The 17,454-nt window shown below is 39.3% G+C and overlaps 1 protein-coding gene across 1 annotated transcript in view; it reads left to right on the forward strand.

Moving 5' to 3' along the window:
• The first annotated feature begins 7,239 nt into the window (after window positions 1-7,239).
• LOC132984995 (potassium channel subfamily K member 2-like) overlaps window positions 7,240-17,454 on the forward strand; it is a 32,684-nt gene continuing 22,469 nt past the window's right edge. The window contains exons 1-2 of the mRNA XM_061052091.1: window positions 7,240-7,605; window positions 8,873-9,189. Of these exons, the coding sequence (XP_060908074.1) occupies window position 7,605; window positions 8,873-9,189 (318 nt within the window). The 5' untranslated portion in view covers window positions 7,240-7,604. The remainder of the gene's footprint in view (window positions 7,606-8,872; window positions 9,190-17,454) is intronic.

The following is a 17,454-nucleotide window of genomic DNA, read 5'->3' on the forward strand; positions in this document are numbered from 1 at the left end:
TAGCAATTTTATTTATATAGCACATTTCATTACAGATAAGCTCAATGTGCTTTACATGAGGTTGAGGTTTAAAACAAAATCAAAACACAGCATACAAAAGAAAGAAAGTGTTTCCACAGTCATTAATAATTCATACACACGACAAAGCAAACATCAGTTACCACAAAAGTGATCATACATACACACACACAAAAAATAACTATTCATATGCTTTTGAGAACAGATAGGTTTTAAGTTTTGTTTTGAAAGTAGAAACAGTAGTAATGGACCTTAGGTCAGCAGGGAGTTTGTTCCATAGAAAAGGACCACAGTAACTAAAGGCCCCCTCTCCGGATGATCTGATTCTGGGTACGATTAAAAGACTTTCAGCTGATGACCTGAGGGTCCGGGTCGGGTTTTAGTCTGTGAGCAGGCCAGAAATGTACTGAGGAGCTGAACCATTGAGTGCTTTATGGACTAAAAGTAGGATTTTTAAGGTGATTCTGTGTTGTACGGGGAGAGCCAATGGAGAGTTTTGAGGACTGGAGTGATATGATCAAATTTTCTTGTACGGGTCAGGACTCTGGCTGCTGAATTTTGAATAACTTGAAGTTTTGCTACAGATTGTTTGGATAATTCGGCATATAGAGCGACGCAGTAATCTAACCTAGTTGAGATGAAACCATGGACTAATTTCTCGGCGTCAGTTTGGGATATGAAGGATCAGAGTTTAGATATGTTCTTTAAATGGTAAAATGCTGTTCTGGTAAGGTTGGAGATATGATTGTCAAAGCTAAGGTCAGAATCCAAAATATAAGATTTCAGGCCTGCTCACTGTATTTCATGGACATAGATTTGTGATGATTTTTAGGACCAATGGTGAGTATTTCTGTCTTGTCTGTGTTTAGTTTGAGAAAGTTGCTTGACATCCAGGAGTTGATATCTTTTATGCAGTCTGTTACTTTGTTTATAGGACTGAGATCTTCAGATGAGAGAGAGATTGCACAGCTGTGTGTCGTCAGCGTATGAGTGGTAAGATGTGTTGTGTTTCTAGATGATTGTACCGAGCGGAAGCATGTATAGATTAAAAAGTAATGGCCCAAGGACTGACCCTTGTGGGATCCCAGAGATAATTTTAGTTTCTTTAGATTTACAGTTGCCAATAGAAATGTAAAACGTCCTGTCTTTTAAATATGAAATGAACCAGTAAGCCAGAGTTCAGTCTGTCTGTGAGACTTATTATTTTACAGTGAAACTAAGACTCACCAGAAACAGAAGTCAAACAGGCACTCATCAAGTCTGAAAGTTATTGCTCATAGTTGATTTCCATCAGAAACTGTCTGTCATACATATTTAGGACAGTTTAACCCTGATGTTGAAGCAATATCCAGACAGTCAGAAGGATATCAAACTTGACTTGAAACTCTTCTGTGCAATCGAAAGCAATACTGTTGACCTTAACCACTTTAACTCAATCGTTATCCTTTAAAATCATGTTTTGCTCAGTTGCCTGATGGATGCAGATCCAACACTGTCAAATTATTATTATTTCAGCACAAACTGCTCGCAGATTTTCTCCCCTGCTCTCCAGGCATTTATACTTCAAAGCACTGCAGGCACCAGGGTGAGTTCATGTTCTGTGTGCATGTGTGTACATTCGCAGGTGCCTCACCGCTTGAGTTCCCGCTTACTTTCTTTTTCCCAGAACAATGCAATGCCGTGGTACATGCAACATATCGAAAGAGAAGCTTCAAACATCTGATATCTGCTCACTTAAGTACAAATAGTGTATAAAACTGTCATCCGCTCTCAGTTCAATCAGATTTATTGATCTCAATGACAGAAATCACTTGATGTCTCTGTAAGATAAAACATATGCCTCTCTCTTTACTAACATGCCTAATAGATACTTTTTGTGCCTGTAGAAGCAGTCACCAACTCAAAAATGGTGTGTTCTCCTTAGCAACTTTCAGCACTTAGAGTAGATGCACTTTACTTTGAGCAGAATTATATCACAAGTGTGAAGGGGGGCTGAATTGCACACTATAGTGATATGTTTGCTATTCCATTACAGGTGGAAGATCAATCTTAAAGCATTTTTTTAAAATTGGGCAAAAAAAAAGCACTGCTTGTAATTCTCTGAGGGTGAGGAAACTGCAACCTCGGTTGAAATATTTCAGGTAGGTTCAGCAGGATTTGTTGTAGAGATGTTTTCATTTGTCATACCTTGGACACTCCTAAACAGTTTTCACTATGCAAGCTTGCAGGCAAGAGTATAAAATATGTATGTCTAATCAATATGAAGTTAAACAAGTTTCAGCATTTTTGTTTGCTTATGTTGCAAGCCATCTTGGGTTTTTTCCTCAACAAGTCTTAGACTAAGACTATTATTCATTATGTTGTTGAACCTTTTCCTATTGAGTTTATGGTCTGTTATGTTGTCAGTATTACTATAAATTTTAAAGAGGACATATTATACCCCTTTTCTACCTTTTCAAACAGTCCCCTGTGGTCTAATGAAACATCTGTGCTGTGCTTTGGTCAGAATATAACATGACTCAATTTATTTATCAGAATCCCACTGTGACATCACACGGAGAGCAAATTTGAAACGGAGCATTTTTATCTGTGTTGTAAGACTTGTGCAGATCACAAACAAAGGACTGGATGGGCTTGTTTCATATTTTGTGGGTCAGTAGAGGCTCAGGTTACCCAAATATATGTTCAAAAACACTGTAGTGTAAGTGGATTTTTCATAATATCTCACCTTTAACGTGAATCTCAGAGCTGCTCAACTTCAACCTCTATAATGAACATAACCACTCCTCCCTGTTTCATCATCATTACAGTCGCTATGTTAAAATTAGACTGATAGTCTATTATCATACTTAGCTGTTACTCAATACTACACATTCTTTTACCATTATTCCTGATATTGTTGCTATAAATCTACTTATTGATTGTTGTTTTTGTTGTTGTTGCTCTGTTTGTCCCTATCCATCTCTTTCTTTCTGCATCTCCCTCTATCCCACTTTAAAAGCCCAACACAGTTTGGGTAGATCTTGTTTGAAGACGGATGCAGTTTCTTAGCTCTTAACTTGGCGTTTCATAACCTCCTCTCCAACTCTGACCTTCTTTGTTTTTTTAAGTCAATTCTGACTCTAGATATAACCACTTGAAGGTCAAAATGTTTTACTTGTAGGTTAAATACAGTAGTCAACAAACCAATTGGTCAGCTTATACATACAGTCTATGACTGAGATTAAAGTGTTTTGAAACTGATCCCTAACTCTCTGTTCATAACATTCAATATAAATATATAGCCACTAACTGGAAGACACCTCAGCAACAATCACAGCATCCCTCAAACATCCACAGCTATATGAAGTTAAATATTCAAACTGCAGGGTTTTTTTAAGAAAAGAAACAGAAATAACTAATTCATTGAAAAGCTAATAAAACTTAATCAAGAATTTAATTTCTAATTCATGTTCCTGTATGAAAGCACTTTGTAAGGTTACAGGTTGATTGTTAAATGGCTTACTACACATTCGTCTGGCCCTTTAGGGGACATCACTATGCTAATGGAGTCCATCGATACAACACTGACACTGACAATAAGATAACTTTCATGTAGCAAAAACAACATGATCTCATTACAGTACAGGTGCTGTCACGTTTGAAGGACACTGTCAGCAGATTTGGACAAGAAATGCTGAAGCATGATCTACTTCATGAGGAGACAGAATGAGATGACAAAGGGCCAAATGCATTCAATACCCTGATTTCTATTAGATGATTCTTAATTGAAACTCCAGAATTCACTTATTGCCCCTCCTAAGCAAGTAAGATTACTTCCCATGAAGAAGAAAATGCTCATCAGTATCATCTGCAGTGTAAACTGTTTCTCTAGTCGGTTGAGTATCTCATTAAGTTTTGCACAGCTATATTACAACCAAGGATAAGATGGTTTAAAAGATAATGAAAATTCAGCTTATTTAAAGTATAACTATGTTAACCAATTATATTCTGCTCCCTTGTGAGTAACCTCACCACACAGCGTAATAACTGAGAGAAAACAAACTTGAGCAGGCAGACAATTTAGAGATAAACCTCCTGTGTCATTACAGTATCCTTTATGACTGAGGCAATAATGGATTCTTTAAATGGATATTTCCCTCTTCTCACCTTGATGAGAATTATCATTGTGTTGTCTGGCTGCCAAATTCATCATAGCTTGGAAATAATCAGAAAAGGAAGAAGAGGAAAGTGCTGAAAAGGAGAGCATTTTTATGATTTAATAATTTTATCCATGAGGTTCACCTGGCTAAAAAGAGGTTTGACAAAACTAGTAGAAAATGTTAGCCCTAAAGTCACAGTGACAATGTCAGAAACATTTTCACACTGAAATTCTTACAGCGCTGGACATGATTAGATGTTGTACCTCTGCTTGCAAAATATGACAGCATCAAAGGTAGGGGGTCTTATATATTTCTATACTGTACTTTTTTTTTTTAGGTGTATTCACCTTGATGATTTGCTAATGGATCCCACTCTTCCATGACCTGTGACCTGATTTTTGGACATCAAGCAAAAAAAAAATCCATCTTAGTAGTTTCACAGGTACAATAACCTCTGTTTGACAACATGATTATTGTATGATTAATACAAATTCAAATGCTTTCGATGAATAATTGATGTTATCTGCCATGTTCCTCTCCATCAGGCTGTTGGCACTGCGGCTCACTTCACTAACAGTACATTGCCCTGTAAAGAGGAACACACAGCTTTTTCTAAGTGCCAAAAAAAAACAACCAAAAGTAGTTGTACCATCAAAACCATAGGGGGATTCTCTGTGTTAATAAATACTGCTGTCAGAAAATAAAATCATCCAAGCCAACACCAATTGCAGGACAGCAAACAGCCTCATCCATTGTGAGCATTACTGCAGGAGTGTTACCATAGCAACATCCAGCACTCAAAGTACTGATTGAAAGTCTTTGGTTGAAATTAAAGTTAATATTGCACAAATGAAGAATTTCCCCTTGGCCAACAATGCTATGAAAGGATATGACACAGAAGCTGGCGATAGAAGATCAGCTGAACGACACAACGTAGGCTCTTTGTACTTGTGTGTGATTACAATTCAAAACTGAAATTATTTAGTGTTGTTACGTAACTAATGGATCACATGGCAGGTTAAGAAATAGCTATGAATGTAATGTTTTAGGGAGGAATGGGTCAAACCATAAAGCTGACAACAGTTCCACTTAGAGGATGATGGAAGATGGAGTCTATGTGCAGGCTAGAGGCTTCACTGTCAATTAGAAAGGAGGAAGAGATGGGCAGGAATGGAAAGGAAAGGATGGAAGTGGATACAGGAAAGGAAAAAGTCGGAGCAAACTGCCTGATGAACCAGCAATTGTCTGAATCTGGACGAATTCCCCTGAAAGCAATTTAAAAGAGGGAGCACATTGTGTAAAAACATTTCATGGTTTTATTAGGGTCAACCGGCAGACTACAATCTATTTGTCTTCTATTTTATCCAGCACATGCAGCTTCTATTAGACTGAACTGTCAGCAAAAGTGGGGATTATGTGCTTTTCTCAACATTATCTTTCGTGTTGCACTTGGACACATTTTCTTTTCTTTTTTTATTTATTGATACAGGGAGGGTCTGAATGTGTGCATGTGTGTGCGTGTGTGTCAGAGAACTAAAGACTTACAGCACAGCTGCGCAAGTCTCACTCAATTCAATTAGCGGAGCTCATGCAAATCAATATTGTGGACACACACCTTTTCTTTTGCAACCCCCCCCCCCCCCCCCAACACACACACACACACACACACACACACACACACACACACACACACACACACACACACACACACACACACACACACACACACACACACACACACACACACACACACACACACATAAAGCAGATAAAAAGGGACTGAACAACAGCTGACAATCATTTAATTGAAAATGTCTGTCAGTCTAGGTTATGTCATACCTGTATGCCAAGGTGGATGATAAGTCTTTATCAGGGACATTAACCACACACACTATCTCACTCATTCACATGAATTTGGTCAATGCACTGACAGCCGACCTTCAGGGCATGAAACCACTGCTGCCTGAAGTCTGCTCCTTCTTCATGATAAGCTGGCTGCTGCCTGGATGTGACATGTGAGCTTGTTACTGGATGTCACCAGTATAAATCAATGATCCAGCAGGTAAAAGGCTCTCTTTTCCCCTTCAAATAGAGAGATGCCCTTGGGGAAGAATACAGTGGCCACCAAGGGCCATGGGCAGTGACAGCCCTAAAGATTTACTCTAAACTGGGCTGAAAATTCCCAAGTAATGCAAATATTTATACAGGCCTGGAGGAACTTTGTTGTTGCATTATTTATGTTTTGTGTCTTTGCAGTGTTATTGAACCATTTGTTTTGGCTCTTTGCATCAAGTTCTTTCTGTAGCAGAACGATTCTGTGGTGGCTGTGTGGAGCAGGTTGCCGTCTTGTTTGTAAAGCTGATGGTTCGATCCCTGTCTGAGGGTCACTTTGACACTTAGCATGGCAGCCTCTGCAGTCGGCGTATGAATGGGTGAGTAAATGGGTGAATGTGATGTGCTTTTATAGATCAAACGCTACAGGCGAAACGCTTCGTTAGCTCACAATACAGTACAGTTAAGTTATTTTCAGTGTTTTTAGACTTTTAGGGAATCTAAAGACTTTGAAAAAAAGGAAAAATGTAGGATCATTGCAGCTTACTTGCCCTTTTTACTCAAGGTAAGTACCAAACCTAGAAAAAAAAAAGGCAATGCTGTTACAGAAAATTTTGTTTTGTCATTTTTGGCACAAAAGAAAATGGGAATATCCTCCTGAGCCTAAATGGCTGCTCAGAGACCACCTGGGGAAGGCAGTATTCAGAGCAGGAGCTACTTGGATGATGCTTGGAGAACAAGAGTGATTCATGATGTAGCCTATAACCAGAGTGCACTAATCCAAGGCATCTTAACACTGAGTTGAAGCCCTTTTTTTCTCCGTCAACATCTCAACTGTGAGGGCGTTTGGCTTCCCAGCATGTCCATCCTTTGTAAGGTGAAAATCTGCAGCAGGTGTTGAGCAGCAAAGAAGAAGCTTCTATCTCTCTCTCTCTCTCTCTCTCTCTCTCTCTCTCCCTCTCTCTCCAGCAGGAGAGGAGCGCACGCTGTGCACAGCAGCAGGCGGAGATGAAGCTCCACTGACCCCCACCACAACACACACACACACACACACACACACACATCTGCGTCCGTCCACAAAGGCACCCAACCAGAGCCATGTCTACGAATAAACACACGACTTTCACGGAGGCGATTTTTCCCCCTTTTTCCATCTGTGCCCCGTCGTAGCGCGTCTCGAGGTTGGAACGAAATGTCCTGGATGTATTTTCTCCGGAGAGTGTGAAAGTGGAGGGAAGCGCAGTTAGCTGGAGCCATGTGGAGGGCGGACACATCCCTTGGTGGGAGCACCGCGGACGAAACACGACATTGAGAGGGGGACAATATTTGCATCTTTCTTTTGGAGAAAAAGATCCGTCAATGAGGAAACAAAGAGAGGGGAGATGGTAGAGAAGTAAGTGCGCTTACAACTAGTTTCAGTTCAGAATCCCATTGATAAAAAAAAAAAAAGATGACAATATTTTGCACGACTTGTATTGCATCTCTTAATTATCCCTCTATAAAGTGATAATAAAAAAGGAAAGAAAAAATGTAAATATGTTTCTGGGTACTTATAATGACTTTCTCGTTCAGTTTATCGTGGCATCTCTTTTTCAGTATCATTCCTATTTTATAGTGCTGCATGCATTCTATTGTAAAAGTGCGACACTTTTGCATGTGATGATGATTGATTTTAAGAAACCCGGACAGATCTGGCGAAAATTCTCGTGCAGTGGGGTTGATTATAATACAGAAATATATTAAAACAAGCTTCTGGATTTATTTCATCTGCTTCTGGCCAACCCTCTCCTTAAATTGTTTACTGTTCAATTTTAGGACCTCATGGGGGATTATGTAATTGCATCAACTGAAGCAAGCTGTTGGGGAAATGGGATTGTGACAAGAAGTTTTTAATTTTTAATGAGCTTTCATTCAGTCGTTATGCTCTTTTCTAAAAGCATACCAGTCTGCTCGTTTTCCCTATTACACGGTTTCTATCATTTCATATTGTATAGGCCTACTTAAATAAATAAAAACAAGTTTGAGTATTTTATATTAAAGATCCCCATTTAGGTAAAAAAAAAAAAAAAAAAAAACCCAGAAAACTCATTGGATCCTATCGCCAGAAGTCCCCAAAAGGGATTTTTATTTCATTTTGTACAAGTTGTTATCTTGTAGGCACTAATTATCTTGTTATCAAGTTATCATATAACTTGTGTGCACAAATAGCCAATCTTCAGAGACATTTTTAACGTAGTTCTCTGTGTGAATGAAGAAACTCCCATGCAGGTAAAATAACAATTGAACTGTTATTCAAAAAAATTAGCCAAATGGAAAACTATTTCAGAACAAAACTAAACTGTTAGCGTTACAATAGATAGCCTACCAACTTAACTGTTAGCTTAACAGTAAATAGAAAACTTAGCTGTCAGCCAAACTGTGTTAGACTGAGTGAGTAAACTAGATTCTACTGTTTCAAATACAAAAGTGAAGGTCAATAATACAAAAATACCAGTCTGTAATGTTAGCCAAACTGTTTCCTATAAAGAACCATTAGCTAAACTGTTTTAGATACTAAACTGAACCTTAAGGTCATCACTTTGGACATCCAGCCTATTTGTACTAAAAGTGTTGGGGCACTAAAAATGGGTGATTGACATAATTGGCTTCCTTTCTCTCAGTGGCCGCACCTGACCTTCTTGACCCAAAGTCTGCTGCCCACAACTCCAAACCTCGCCTGTCCTTCTCGGCCATACCAGCTGTTCTGAACACTCCAGATGATGACGAGTGCGACACCCGGACTACCGTCATGAGGTGGAAAACTGTGTCAGCCATCTTCTTCCTGGTGGTGCTTTACCTCATTATCGGGGCAACAGTATTCAAAGCTCTGGAGCAACCTGATGAGACAGAGCAGAAGAATGCCATTCTTCGGAAAAAAATCGATTTCCTGATCATGCACTCCTGCGTGAACTCTTCTGAGCTGGAGGATTTGGTCAAGGTAGGTGGAGGCATCAACATCATAATTAACAAACCTTTTCTCTTCTGCAGGACCTTTTGCTAAAGACTGAATCTTACACTGTGACTTTCTTAAACTGTGTTTCGTTTTGTTAGTATTTTTAAGGTGTTAAGTGACACGGTTTATGGCTGGTTTTGGACCAGATTATTGTGAGCATTGCAGTTTTGGTTTGTTTTTTCACGTTTTCTGTTTCTCTTGGAAGCATTTTTACAAATTCGATGTATACTTTCCATGTTTTTTTAAACTTGTATACTTCAACTTCTTCAACTTTTTTTTTTAGCATGTCTGAAGTCATGCTCCTTACCTTAACCACATGTTTACTATTTTAGTCAAAGGCTACCCAAAATGTACTATAGAGATCACCACTAATTGAATCCAAAATCTTAAACCCAAATCAAGTTCTTTGGGTCTAAACAAAATTCAGAAATGTGGAAAAAGCTTATTGTAAAAGCAAATACAAGCATTGCTGAATATGTACAAAGGATGAATCCTGTAGCCTAAAAACAGTTTCAGTAAATTAAGCTCACTGTTGAACATGTAGTCAGTGGAAAGAGATTATCTCCAAAAACTATAAACCCCAAAAATATAGCAGGAGGAAAGAGGAGCATCAGAAATAAATGTGTTTATTATGAACATGATGAATGAAATGAAGAAAAGAACACTAAGATCAAGCTCTTCAGGCTAATCTTTCTGCAGATGGCTTTTATATCAAAGCTTTTGATGTTCAAGGACTTTTGAATTGCAATCATGTCCAAGGTTTGCTGAAGTGGCAAGTGAGCAAGTAAGAATGTACTGGAAGTATATAAGTAAATACAGTATGTACATAAAGGTTAGGGTAAAGATTCTAGGCCCTGTGCACATGCCTCCCCCACATTGATCCTTCTTACATGACGGTTGTATACCCAGTGCCCTTAACGCTCCAAGTCAGACTTCCTTATGTGAATTGCTGCGTTTGTGTCTGTACAAATGTATGCATGGATCTGTGTGTTTGTGTTTGTCAGTATTCCACCTCTCCACCTCAAACATATTAAACACAGTAAAGTTTTGAACAGGGCTGACATAGACACAGGCAGAGAGAGAGAGAGAGAGAGAGAGAGAGAATATATACATCCTGACTTAAGCCTACAACTTTGGCATCCAATCTATGCCGTACTGGCCAACGCCATTGTAGGCATTATGCTCGTTAGTTGGTGTGTCTGTGTAACTCTGCAGTACTCCACCTACATACATAAGTTGGCAGTGCAATTTCTATGCTAGTTGTATCGCCAGTTTCTGCATCAGCCACATTCTTACGTTAGGTTACGTTTGTAGGCGTCTGCGTAGGTACAGGGCTACGTGAGCCTACAGCATAGATACGACGCAGTATAGTCCTATAAGTCAGGCTTAAGGCCGAGAGAGATGCAGAATTAAGAAGAGAGAAAAATAGCAATAAATCCTGCCTGAGGAGAGACAGAGAAACACTGCACACAGACAGAAAGTCTGTAGGCATATACAGTATGTATGAAGCTGCAGTTAAAAGCTCATCTCATTTAGCTGTATGTTCCCAAATTAATGGTTGCTATGGTGATGGTAACCACTCTTCACACTGGAATGAAACCAGCATATACCCAGAGACAACCCAGACTTACAACAAAAGGCCTCAGCTGACAGCCAGCTTCGCACCCATAACCTTTACCCAAATCTTTAAGTACATTTTACATTACTAGGATGATTCAACGGCAAGTCCCTCACATAACCTTCCTGTTTGGCCGCATTGCTAGCCAACAGGCCAGTTCAACCAAACAACACCTGTTGAAATGTACCTACTAGCAGAGAAGCATGTGGAAAGCCTGGGAGGTCGAGTGTATTTCTACGTTATTTTTATTTTCTGTCATGAATGGTTGTTGAGAAATATTAACACATTTTTCCTTCTGATCAATCACAAATACTAAAAAATGGATCTGTACTGATAAAGGTCCTGTAAAGAACAGACATTTTATGTGAGGACTATGATCCTCAGCTTGTTTCCACTCAGATTCTCTTTAATTGTCAGTAAACACTCAATGTCTCTACACAGACCATACCAAAAAGTGAAGTGCAAAAGGCCACAATTACTTGATTGTATCCCTAGCATGTGAAAACATGTGCACTAGAGTGGCCTATGTAAAAACAACAGCAACAACAGCACAAACCATAAAACTACCACCTGTGACTGCCAATGCACTTTATTGTCTTTCAGCAAGTCTGTAAATGTGAAAGGAGATTCTAGAATCCAGCTTAATGACCGCACATGAAGAATACATTTTTAGAACAAATCAATTACTGGTTGAATTTGGACTGTGGTCGTACTGTTTTGTGGGGAAATTGGCATATGCCTTTTCCAAAAAGAAACCTCAAACTTTAAGACAGAATAGATTGTAAAAAAAAAAGTATCATAGTGACTTATTAAACCACTTACATTATATCAGTATAAGTGTTGGAGAGAACCAGCGATGATAGACAAACATCTTGTGATTCACTTTGTGAGACAGTGGCAGTTTGGCTAAGACCATGGTTTAGTTTAAGTAAGTAGAATTAAGTAGTATACTGATGTCCACATCCACAGAATAAAAGGTTGTTTCTGAGTTACCTGGCTGCATTGCTCCACTTCCTGGTTTTGGCAAAAGATGGCACTTAGGGTGGAGCCTGGAAGGCCAATGGAAAGGACTCTACCACATTATAGGGGGTGTCATGGTGTCTTTGTGGTAGGTTTACTTTCTAAATTGTACACCCCTGTGTGCTTCTTGGTTTGCTCAGCTGGTAGAAATATGCCTCTCAGTTTTCATTGTTTCATTGGAAACTTTAGATCTGGTTCACTATTTCTTCCTTAAAGTTATGTTTCATTGACCTCTTTTGGCTGGTTTCGATATTTATTTTTGTCAAGCTCTTTTTTTAATGAATAACGATCACATTTGACTTTAGTAAATGATGTAAATAGACAGGGACACATTAATCCCTGAGTTCTGACTGTGCTCTTTCACATTAAAACAAAACATATTCATGAGTCACCTCATGCAAAGGCTCCGCTTTAGGCCTCACTGACACCTTTGTTAAGTCATTACTGGCTCAATGTGTACTTTTCTGCCATGCTGTAAACGACTCCACCATACCCACTTCTAAATTGTCAGGCTCCAAAAACCGCTTCCTTCATTGAGTGAGCCGGCTTCTAAAAACAGACGTAACTGGGTTCACGACTCAGTATGGATTAGTGGATCTCACCATCAACCCAACATGTCAGGGCTGATGAAAAGCATTTCCCTCTTGGGGAATCTAGCTGGTGTGGCAGAGTCGTGAATGATGATTACTTCACTAATGTACCAGAGCTGAAAGGTCTTTAAGTCCCAAGGGAAGCTGATTTGTCCACCCATGCTTATTTTGGCCCCTTGCTGAACCATTTTCCTGATTCTGTTCAGCACAAAAAAGAAGGACCTCTGAATGTCCAAATGTCCTGAAGGCTCAAAGCAAGAGTTATATATGAGCAATACCAAATGCTTAAAACTTCTATTTTATTCTGTTTACAAATGTGCAGAATGTATCATTATCATTACAAAGCACCTCATTATAATGAAGAAACTGTCTTGCTGCTTTAACAGGATGAGACCGTCCACATTATATAAATGTAAAAAATACCACGGACATGTGAAGTCTTGATCTTATTTAGTGTAGCCAGAGTATGACAGTGAGTGAGCATTAAAAATGAACCATGAAATGAAGAGCTCAGCCAAGCCTTCCTTTTACCCTTTCAGCCCGTATAGCCCTATCTTTCTTCAGCAAGTATAGCATAGTATAAGTAAGCGAGCTGTCCTGTATGTGGGCTTTGAGCCATTTGAATCACACTGGCATTAAGATGAGCACAATCCTGCTGGTTTCTGTGTCTGAACTCTCTTACTGCAACGAGTAAGACGTATTCCTTTTTAAAATATTGAAAATATTAGAAAATGTTCTTACTTTAATGAGATACTTGATTAATAATGATGCCTCTTGCTGATGCATCTCTGGGCTGCATGAATGGCATAGGCCTAATTAATAGCACTTAAAAGTGATGTGTTTCAAATTTACCATCTTTGATATGAACCATTCAGGAGATTAAGACAGTGAGTCTGTTAGTGAAATGTGTACTGTAGTTGTTAGTTAAATATTCATGGTGTGATTGAATACAAAGTTGCTAACTAAGTGGAACCTTATTTTTGTTTTGCTGGTTTCAAATGAAAGCTCCTCTACATTGAATTGTCCTCTGTGCTGACATTCAGTGACATTCACAGTATAGACTCTGACCATATTAACACTGACCCAAGCTGACGTAAAGTACTTTTTATTAAAGTTGAATTCCCTCACTGTATATAAGTGAGACTGAAGGGTTGCACAGAGAGGGCTAGTGTGTGTTGTTAAGATGCTGAATTATAAGCTCCTGTGAGGAACTTTTGCTTTGTGTTGTATTTGGACACTCCTGTGGATACTGTGGACAAAGTCGAAACCTCTTTTCTCTTTGCTGCCTTTGTCTTGTACATATTGTAAGTAGTATTACATAACAACTACAAAAACCTCATCCTGCTTTCTTTTAACAAAAGTGTCACACTGTGAATCTCTGCTGTGGAAAAGGCTGTTCTTTCAGTGAGTAAGATGCATCGAGTAAACTTTACTCTGATTCTTTTCAAAGTAGCCTCCTCAACGATGAGATTAAGAAAATTGCCAACAATACAGCTACTTTCTGCTGGCTTTCTAAACGTTGTCACTGATGTACACTTGATTCTCTTCTTCTGTTACATTTCATAATCTGTTGTTTTTTTTGCTGCTGTGAGGGCTTTAGACTGAGGAAATTAAAAATGACATTAATTTTTCATCTGACCTAAAAATGGCAACGGTACCACATCTTAAGTGTTTGTGTTTTTCTTTGGTTACCCTGCATGCATTTTGTATGCACAATGAAGACAGTCAGTAAGACTGACTGTTATGCATTTATGAAATGCAGTTTCTGTACATATTTCATGAAACACGCTTGTTTAATCATGAGGAAGCTCCATGTAACTGGTGCAAATAGTATAACATCAATAAAGACATCAATAAAGACAAGCTGTGTTGCCAGTTCTGTGTGTGGCATTGCTCAATGACTAACAGGCAGATTTGTAGTTTAGGAAGCATGTTGAGCAAGAATGAATAACATGTCAATATAAATGTGACATATCCCCCCCCTCCCTCCTCCCCTCCTCCCCTTGTTTCTTACAACTCTTAATTGTTTTTGGTTGGATGTTTATCTCAGCTGTCATATTCCAGAGAAATCTGATGCACACCACTAATTTCCTTGTGCTTCTCAGCCCATCTCGAACCACATTCCCACTGGGAGACTGTGCATTATCTGTTACTTTTCTTCTTCTCCACTTCAAGTGGTTTCAGAGTCCATGTAAACCCATCAGGAAGTGTATCCAACCAGACGAGCCTCTGGGTCATCAGCTACTTTACCTTCTTTTTTTTTTTTTGCCAGGACTGATACTGCTAGCCACGTTAGCAACATGGCTCTAGGGATGGCAACACCCATCCTTATTGCAGAGCTACTGATCTTAATAAATGTTTCACTTAGATATGAGCATGATGTTAGATGTTAGCATCCAGTAACCTACATACCTGCTACAAAATCTTTTGTCCTGACCAACACATTAAAGCAATATGTACACACACTACAGTGGCATCCAGATAAACCAAAATATTGATCAACTGAGGTAAACAGTATCTTGTCTGAATAAATAATGAGATAGGATTAGAGAGTAAGGTAAAGAATATGGTAAATGTGAAACCTATTTATGCCAAATGCCAGCACCTTAAATGTGAGCATTAAACTACGCTGGTGTTAGAATTTGGATTGAGGATTCTTGGATATGACTCATGGGCTATTTGAATTTGAATACTGAAAACTGGAAGATTCTATTGTTGTAGATATTTTATGTTTAATGTCAAGCTAGACAACCTGATTGAAATTGGAACAATCCCGTGCAGGTAAAAAAACAGTGTTCCATCTCCGTAATTCGCAAAAAGATAATTGGGGGCAAACTTTCCTCTGCTGTTTTGTAGCGTATTAAATGTTTGTTCTCAGGCAAAGCATGACTCCCTTTGTCAGAAACCCTTTCTGCCCTCAGTCAGTCTGCACTCATTTCAGTCAAATACAAAGTACTGGAGCTCAAAAACAAACTGAAGAAGCAATGAATAATTTGTGTCAGATTTTAAGCTCACTAAAAACTGGGCAATTTGCCTGAAGAAGACCACCGATTAATGTTTTTCTAATCCTATCAGGCTCATTTTGAGCCATTTTTATAAAGAATATACAACACAAAAAAGGTGCATACTTTTAGTTTTTGCCAGACAGCAGTCAAACCAAACACCTCTGCCCATCATCCATCACACAGTCACCCAGTGAGTTCAGTAGCCTTTCAGCCAACTCATTCTCTTCTGATGATTTATTGATAAACAGCTTCAATACAGGTGTCCCCCACTCACTTTTAATTAATTATGTATACACAAACGCACACACATCCACCTCTGTGCACTCCTGCAGATCAAAAGGCAGTCAGCAGAGGATTGAGGAGAGATGTGCTCTCAAAGGGAGTAATTAAAAAAGTGAGTGCTGTCAGAAAGCTCCAGACGATTCAATCTCTCGTGCCTGTTTGGCTCAGCTCGGAGAACGCCAGTATGGTCCATGAATGATCCTGTCTTATTATTCCCCGTGGTCATAGTAAGTATGCAAACGGCTGAGTGCCAGGACAGTGATTCAGTATGGATGCTTTGGCTGACACACAAAGGGACTGACTGAGCCAAGGTGGTCTGATTGTGTGATTTGCTAAATGATGGTTTTAGAGGCACAGTGGATGTATGAGTTTCAGGATTTTATCTTTGAACCGTCTCCTTTGTTCTATTTGGACAAGAACACGTAACTATTTGTGTGTTCACATTTTGTACATTGTGTTTACTGTGTCTGTAAATACCAGGATGAGGCAAATACTGTCACATTTTGTCTCACAAGTTAGACTTGAAATAGCTCCCTCTGGATTTGTAGTTTTTTTGTTTTGTTCACTTAGGACTCTATTATAGTAGCCTATCACCTTATATCAGCATATAATCATAAATCATAAATCTAAAGCCTTCATTGTTGACAAAGCTGTTGAGGAGCAGGTCTTCGACATCAAACGCAATGGATCTTGTTTTTTTTTAATCGTCCTTTCAGAATTGTCTGGCAGATCGGTTAAGTGGTGTTGTGTGCGTCAGTCACAGTGGTGTAAGGTAGTCACGACAGGCCCCAGTGCAAGCTATTTTGATGGGCCCTAGTGCACGCTAGTTACAGTGAACACACACACACATACACACATGATTATTTAGGGCTAACTTTATAGCTTCTATTCTCCTAACGTTACCTGCTGCATGGCTGCTAGTAAGGGGCTGGGGGGTCAACTGTGGGCTGGTGACTGTTTGTGAAACCAAAATAGTGTACTTCAGGGAGCTTTGCTACCCTCTCCTCCTGTTCTTTTCTCTCCTGGGGTTTTTGACTTCCGCTTTTGAGTTTGAAAGACATTTTGAATTGCTTGGTCGGCACAGAGATGTGCACTGTGCTCGCCTCAGATTTTGGCCTGAACTAGCTACATCACATGATCACATATTTGTATATGCCCAAAATACCAAAGAAAATATGAAATTATTCATTTTGTTGAATCGTTTCTTCAGTTTGTGACCTGCTTTCCTCACAGACCCTCCTATCCCACAGGCCCTAGTGCAACCGCACTGGCTGCACTGTTTACATTTACGCCATTGGTCAGTAAGCAGTTTTTCCACTTATTTTGACTCTGAGTGGTGGCATTTGATGTCAGCTTACGTATTTGAATAATTCCTGAAGTACTTCACTTTTGTTTTTGCTAACCCTACGTATTGAATACGTCGGGTCTTCCTCTTACCCTGAGAAATGTAGAATCAACAGTGTGCTCTAACACTTGGGCACAGGCTGAATGTCTTACTCCTCCAAAGACAGTACATGCTGTACACTAGAAGAGTGTCAGACGCAGCCAAACATAACCGACACAAAGGGATAGCAGGACCAACAACACAGCCCCTGCAGCATCTGTGTGCCAAGGAAGGAAATGGTGCACCAAAAAACATGCCAGCAGCTGGTTTGCATGCCCAGTGCCGCTGGTGAAAATGGACTTAAGATGAAACAAGGTACTGTATTGTTGCAGTTTTGATGTGAATCAATTT

This window comes from Labrus mixtus, chromosome 12 (genome assembly GCF_963584025.1).
Source record: "Labrus mixtus chromosome 12, fLabMix1.1, whole genome shotgun sequence".
NCBI classification, from domain to species: Eukaryota; Metazoa; Chordata; class Actinopteri; order Labriformes; family Labridae; genus Labrus; species Labrus mixtus.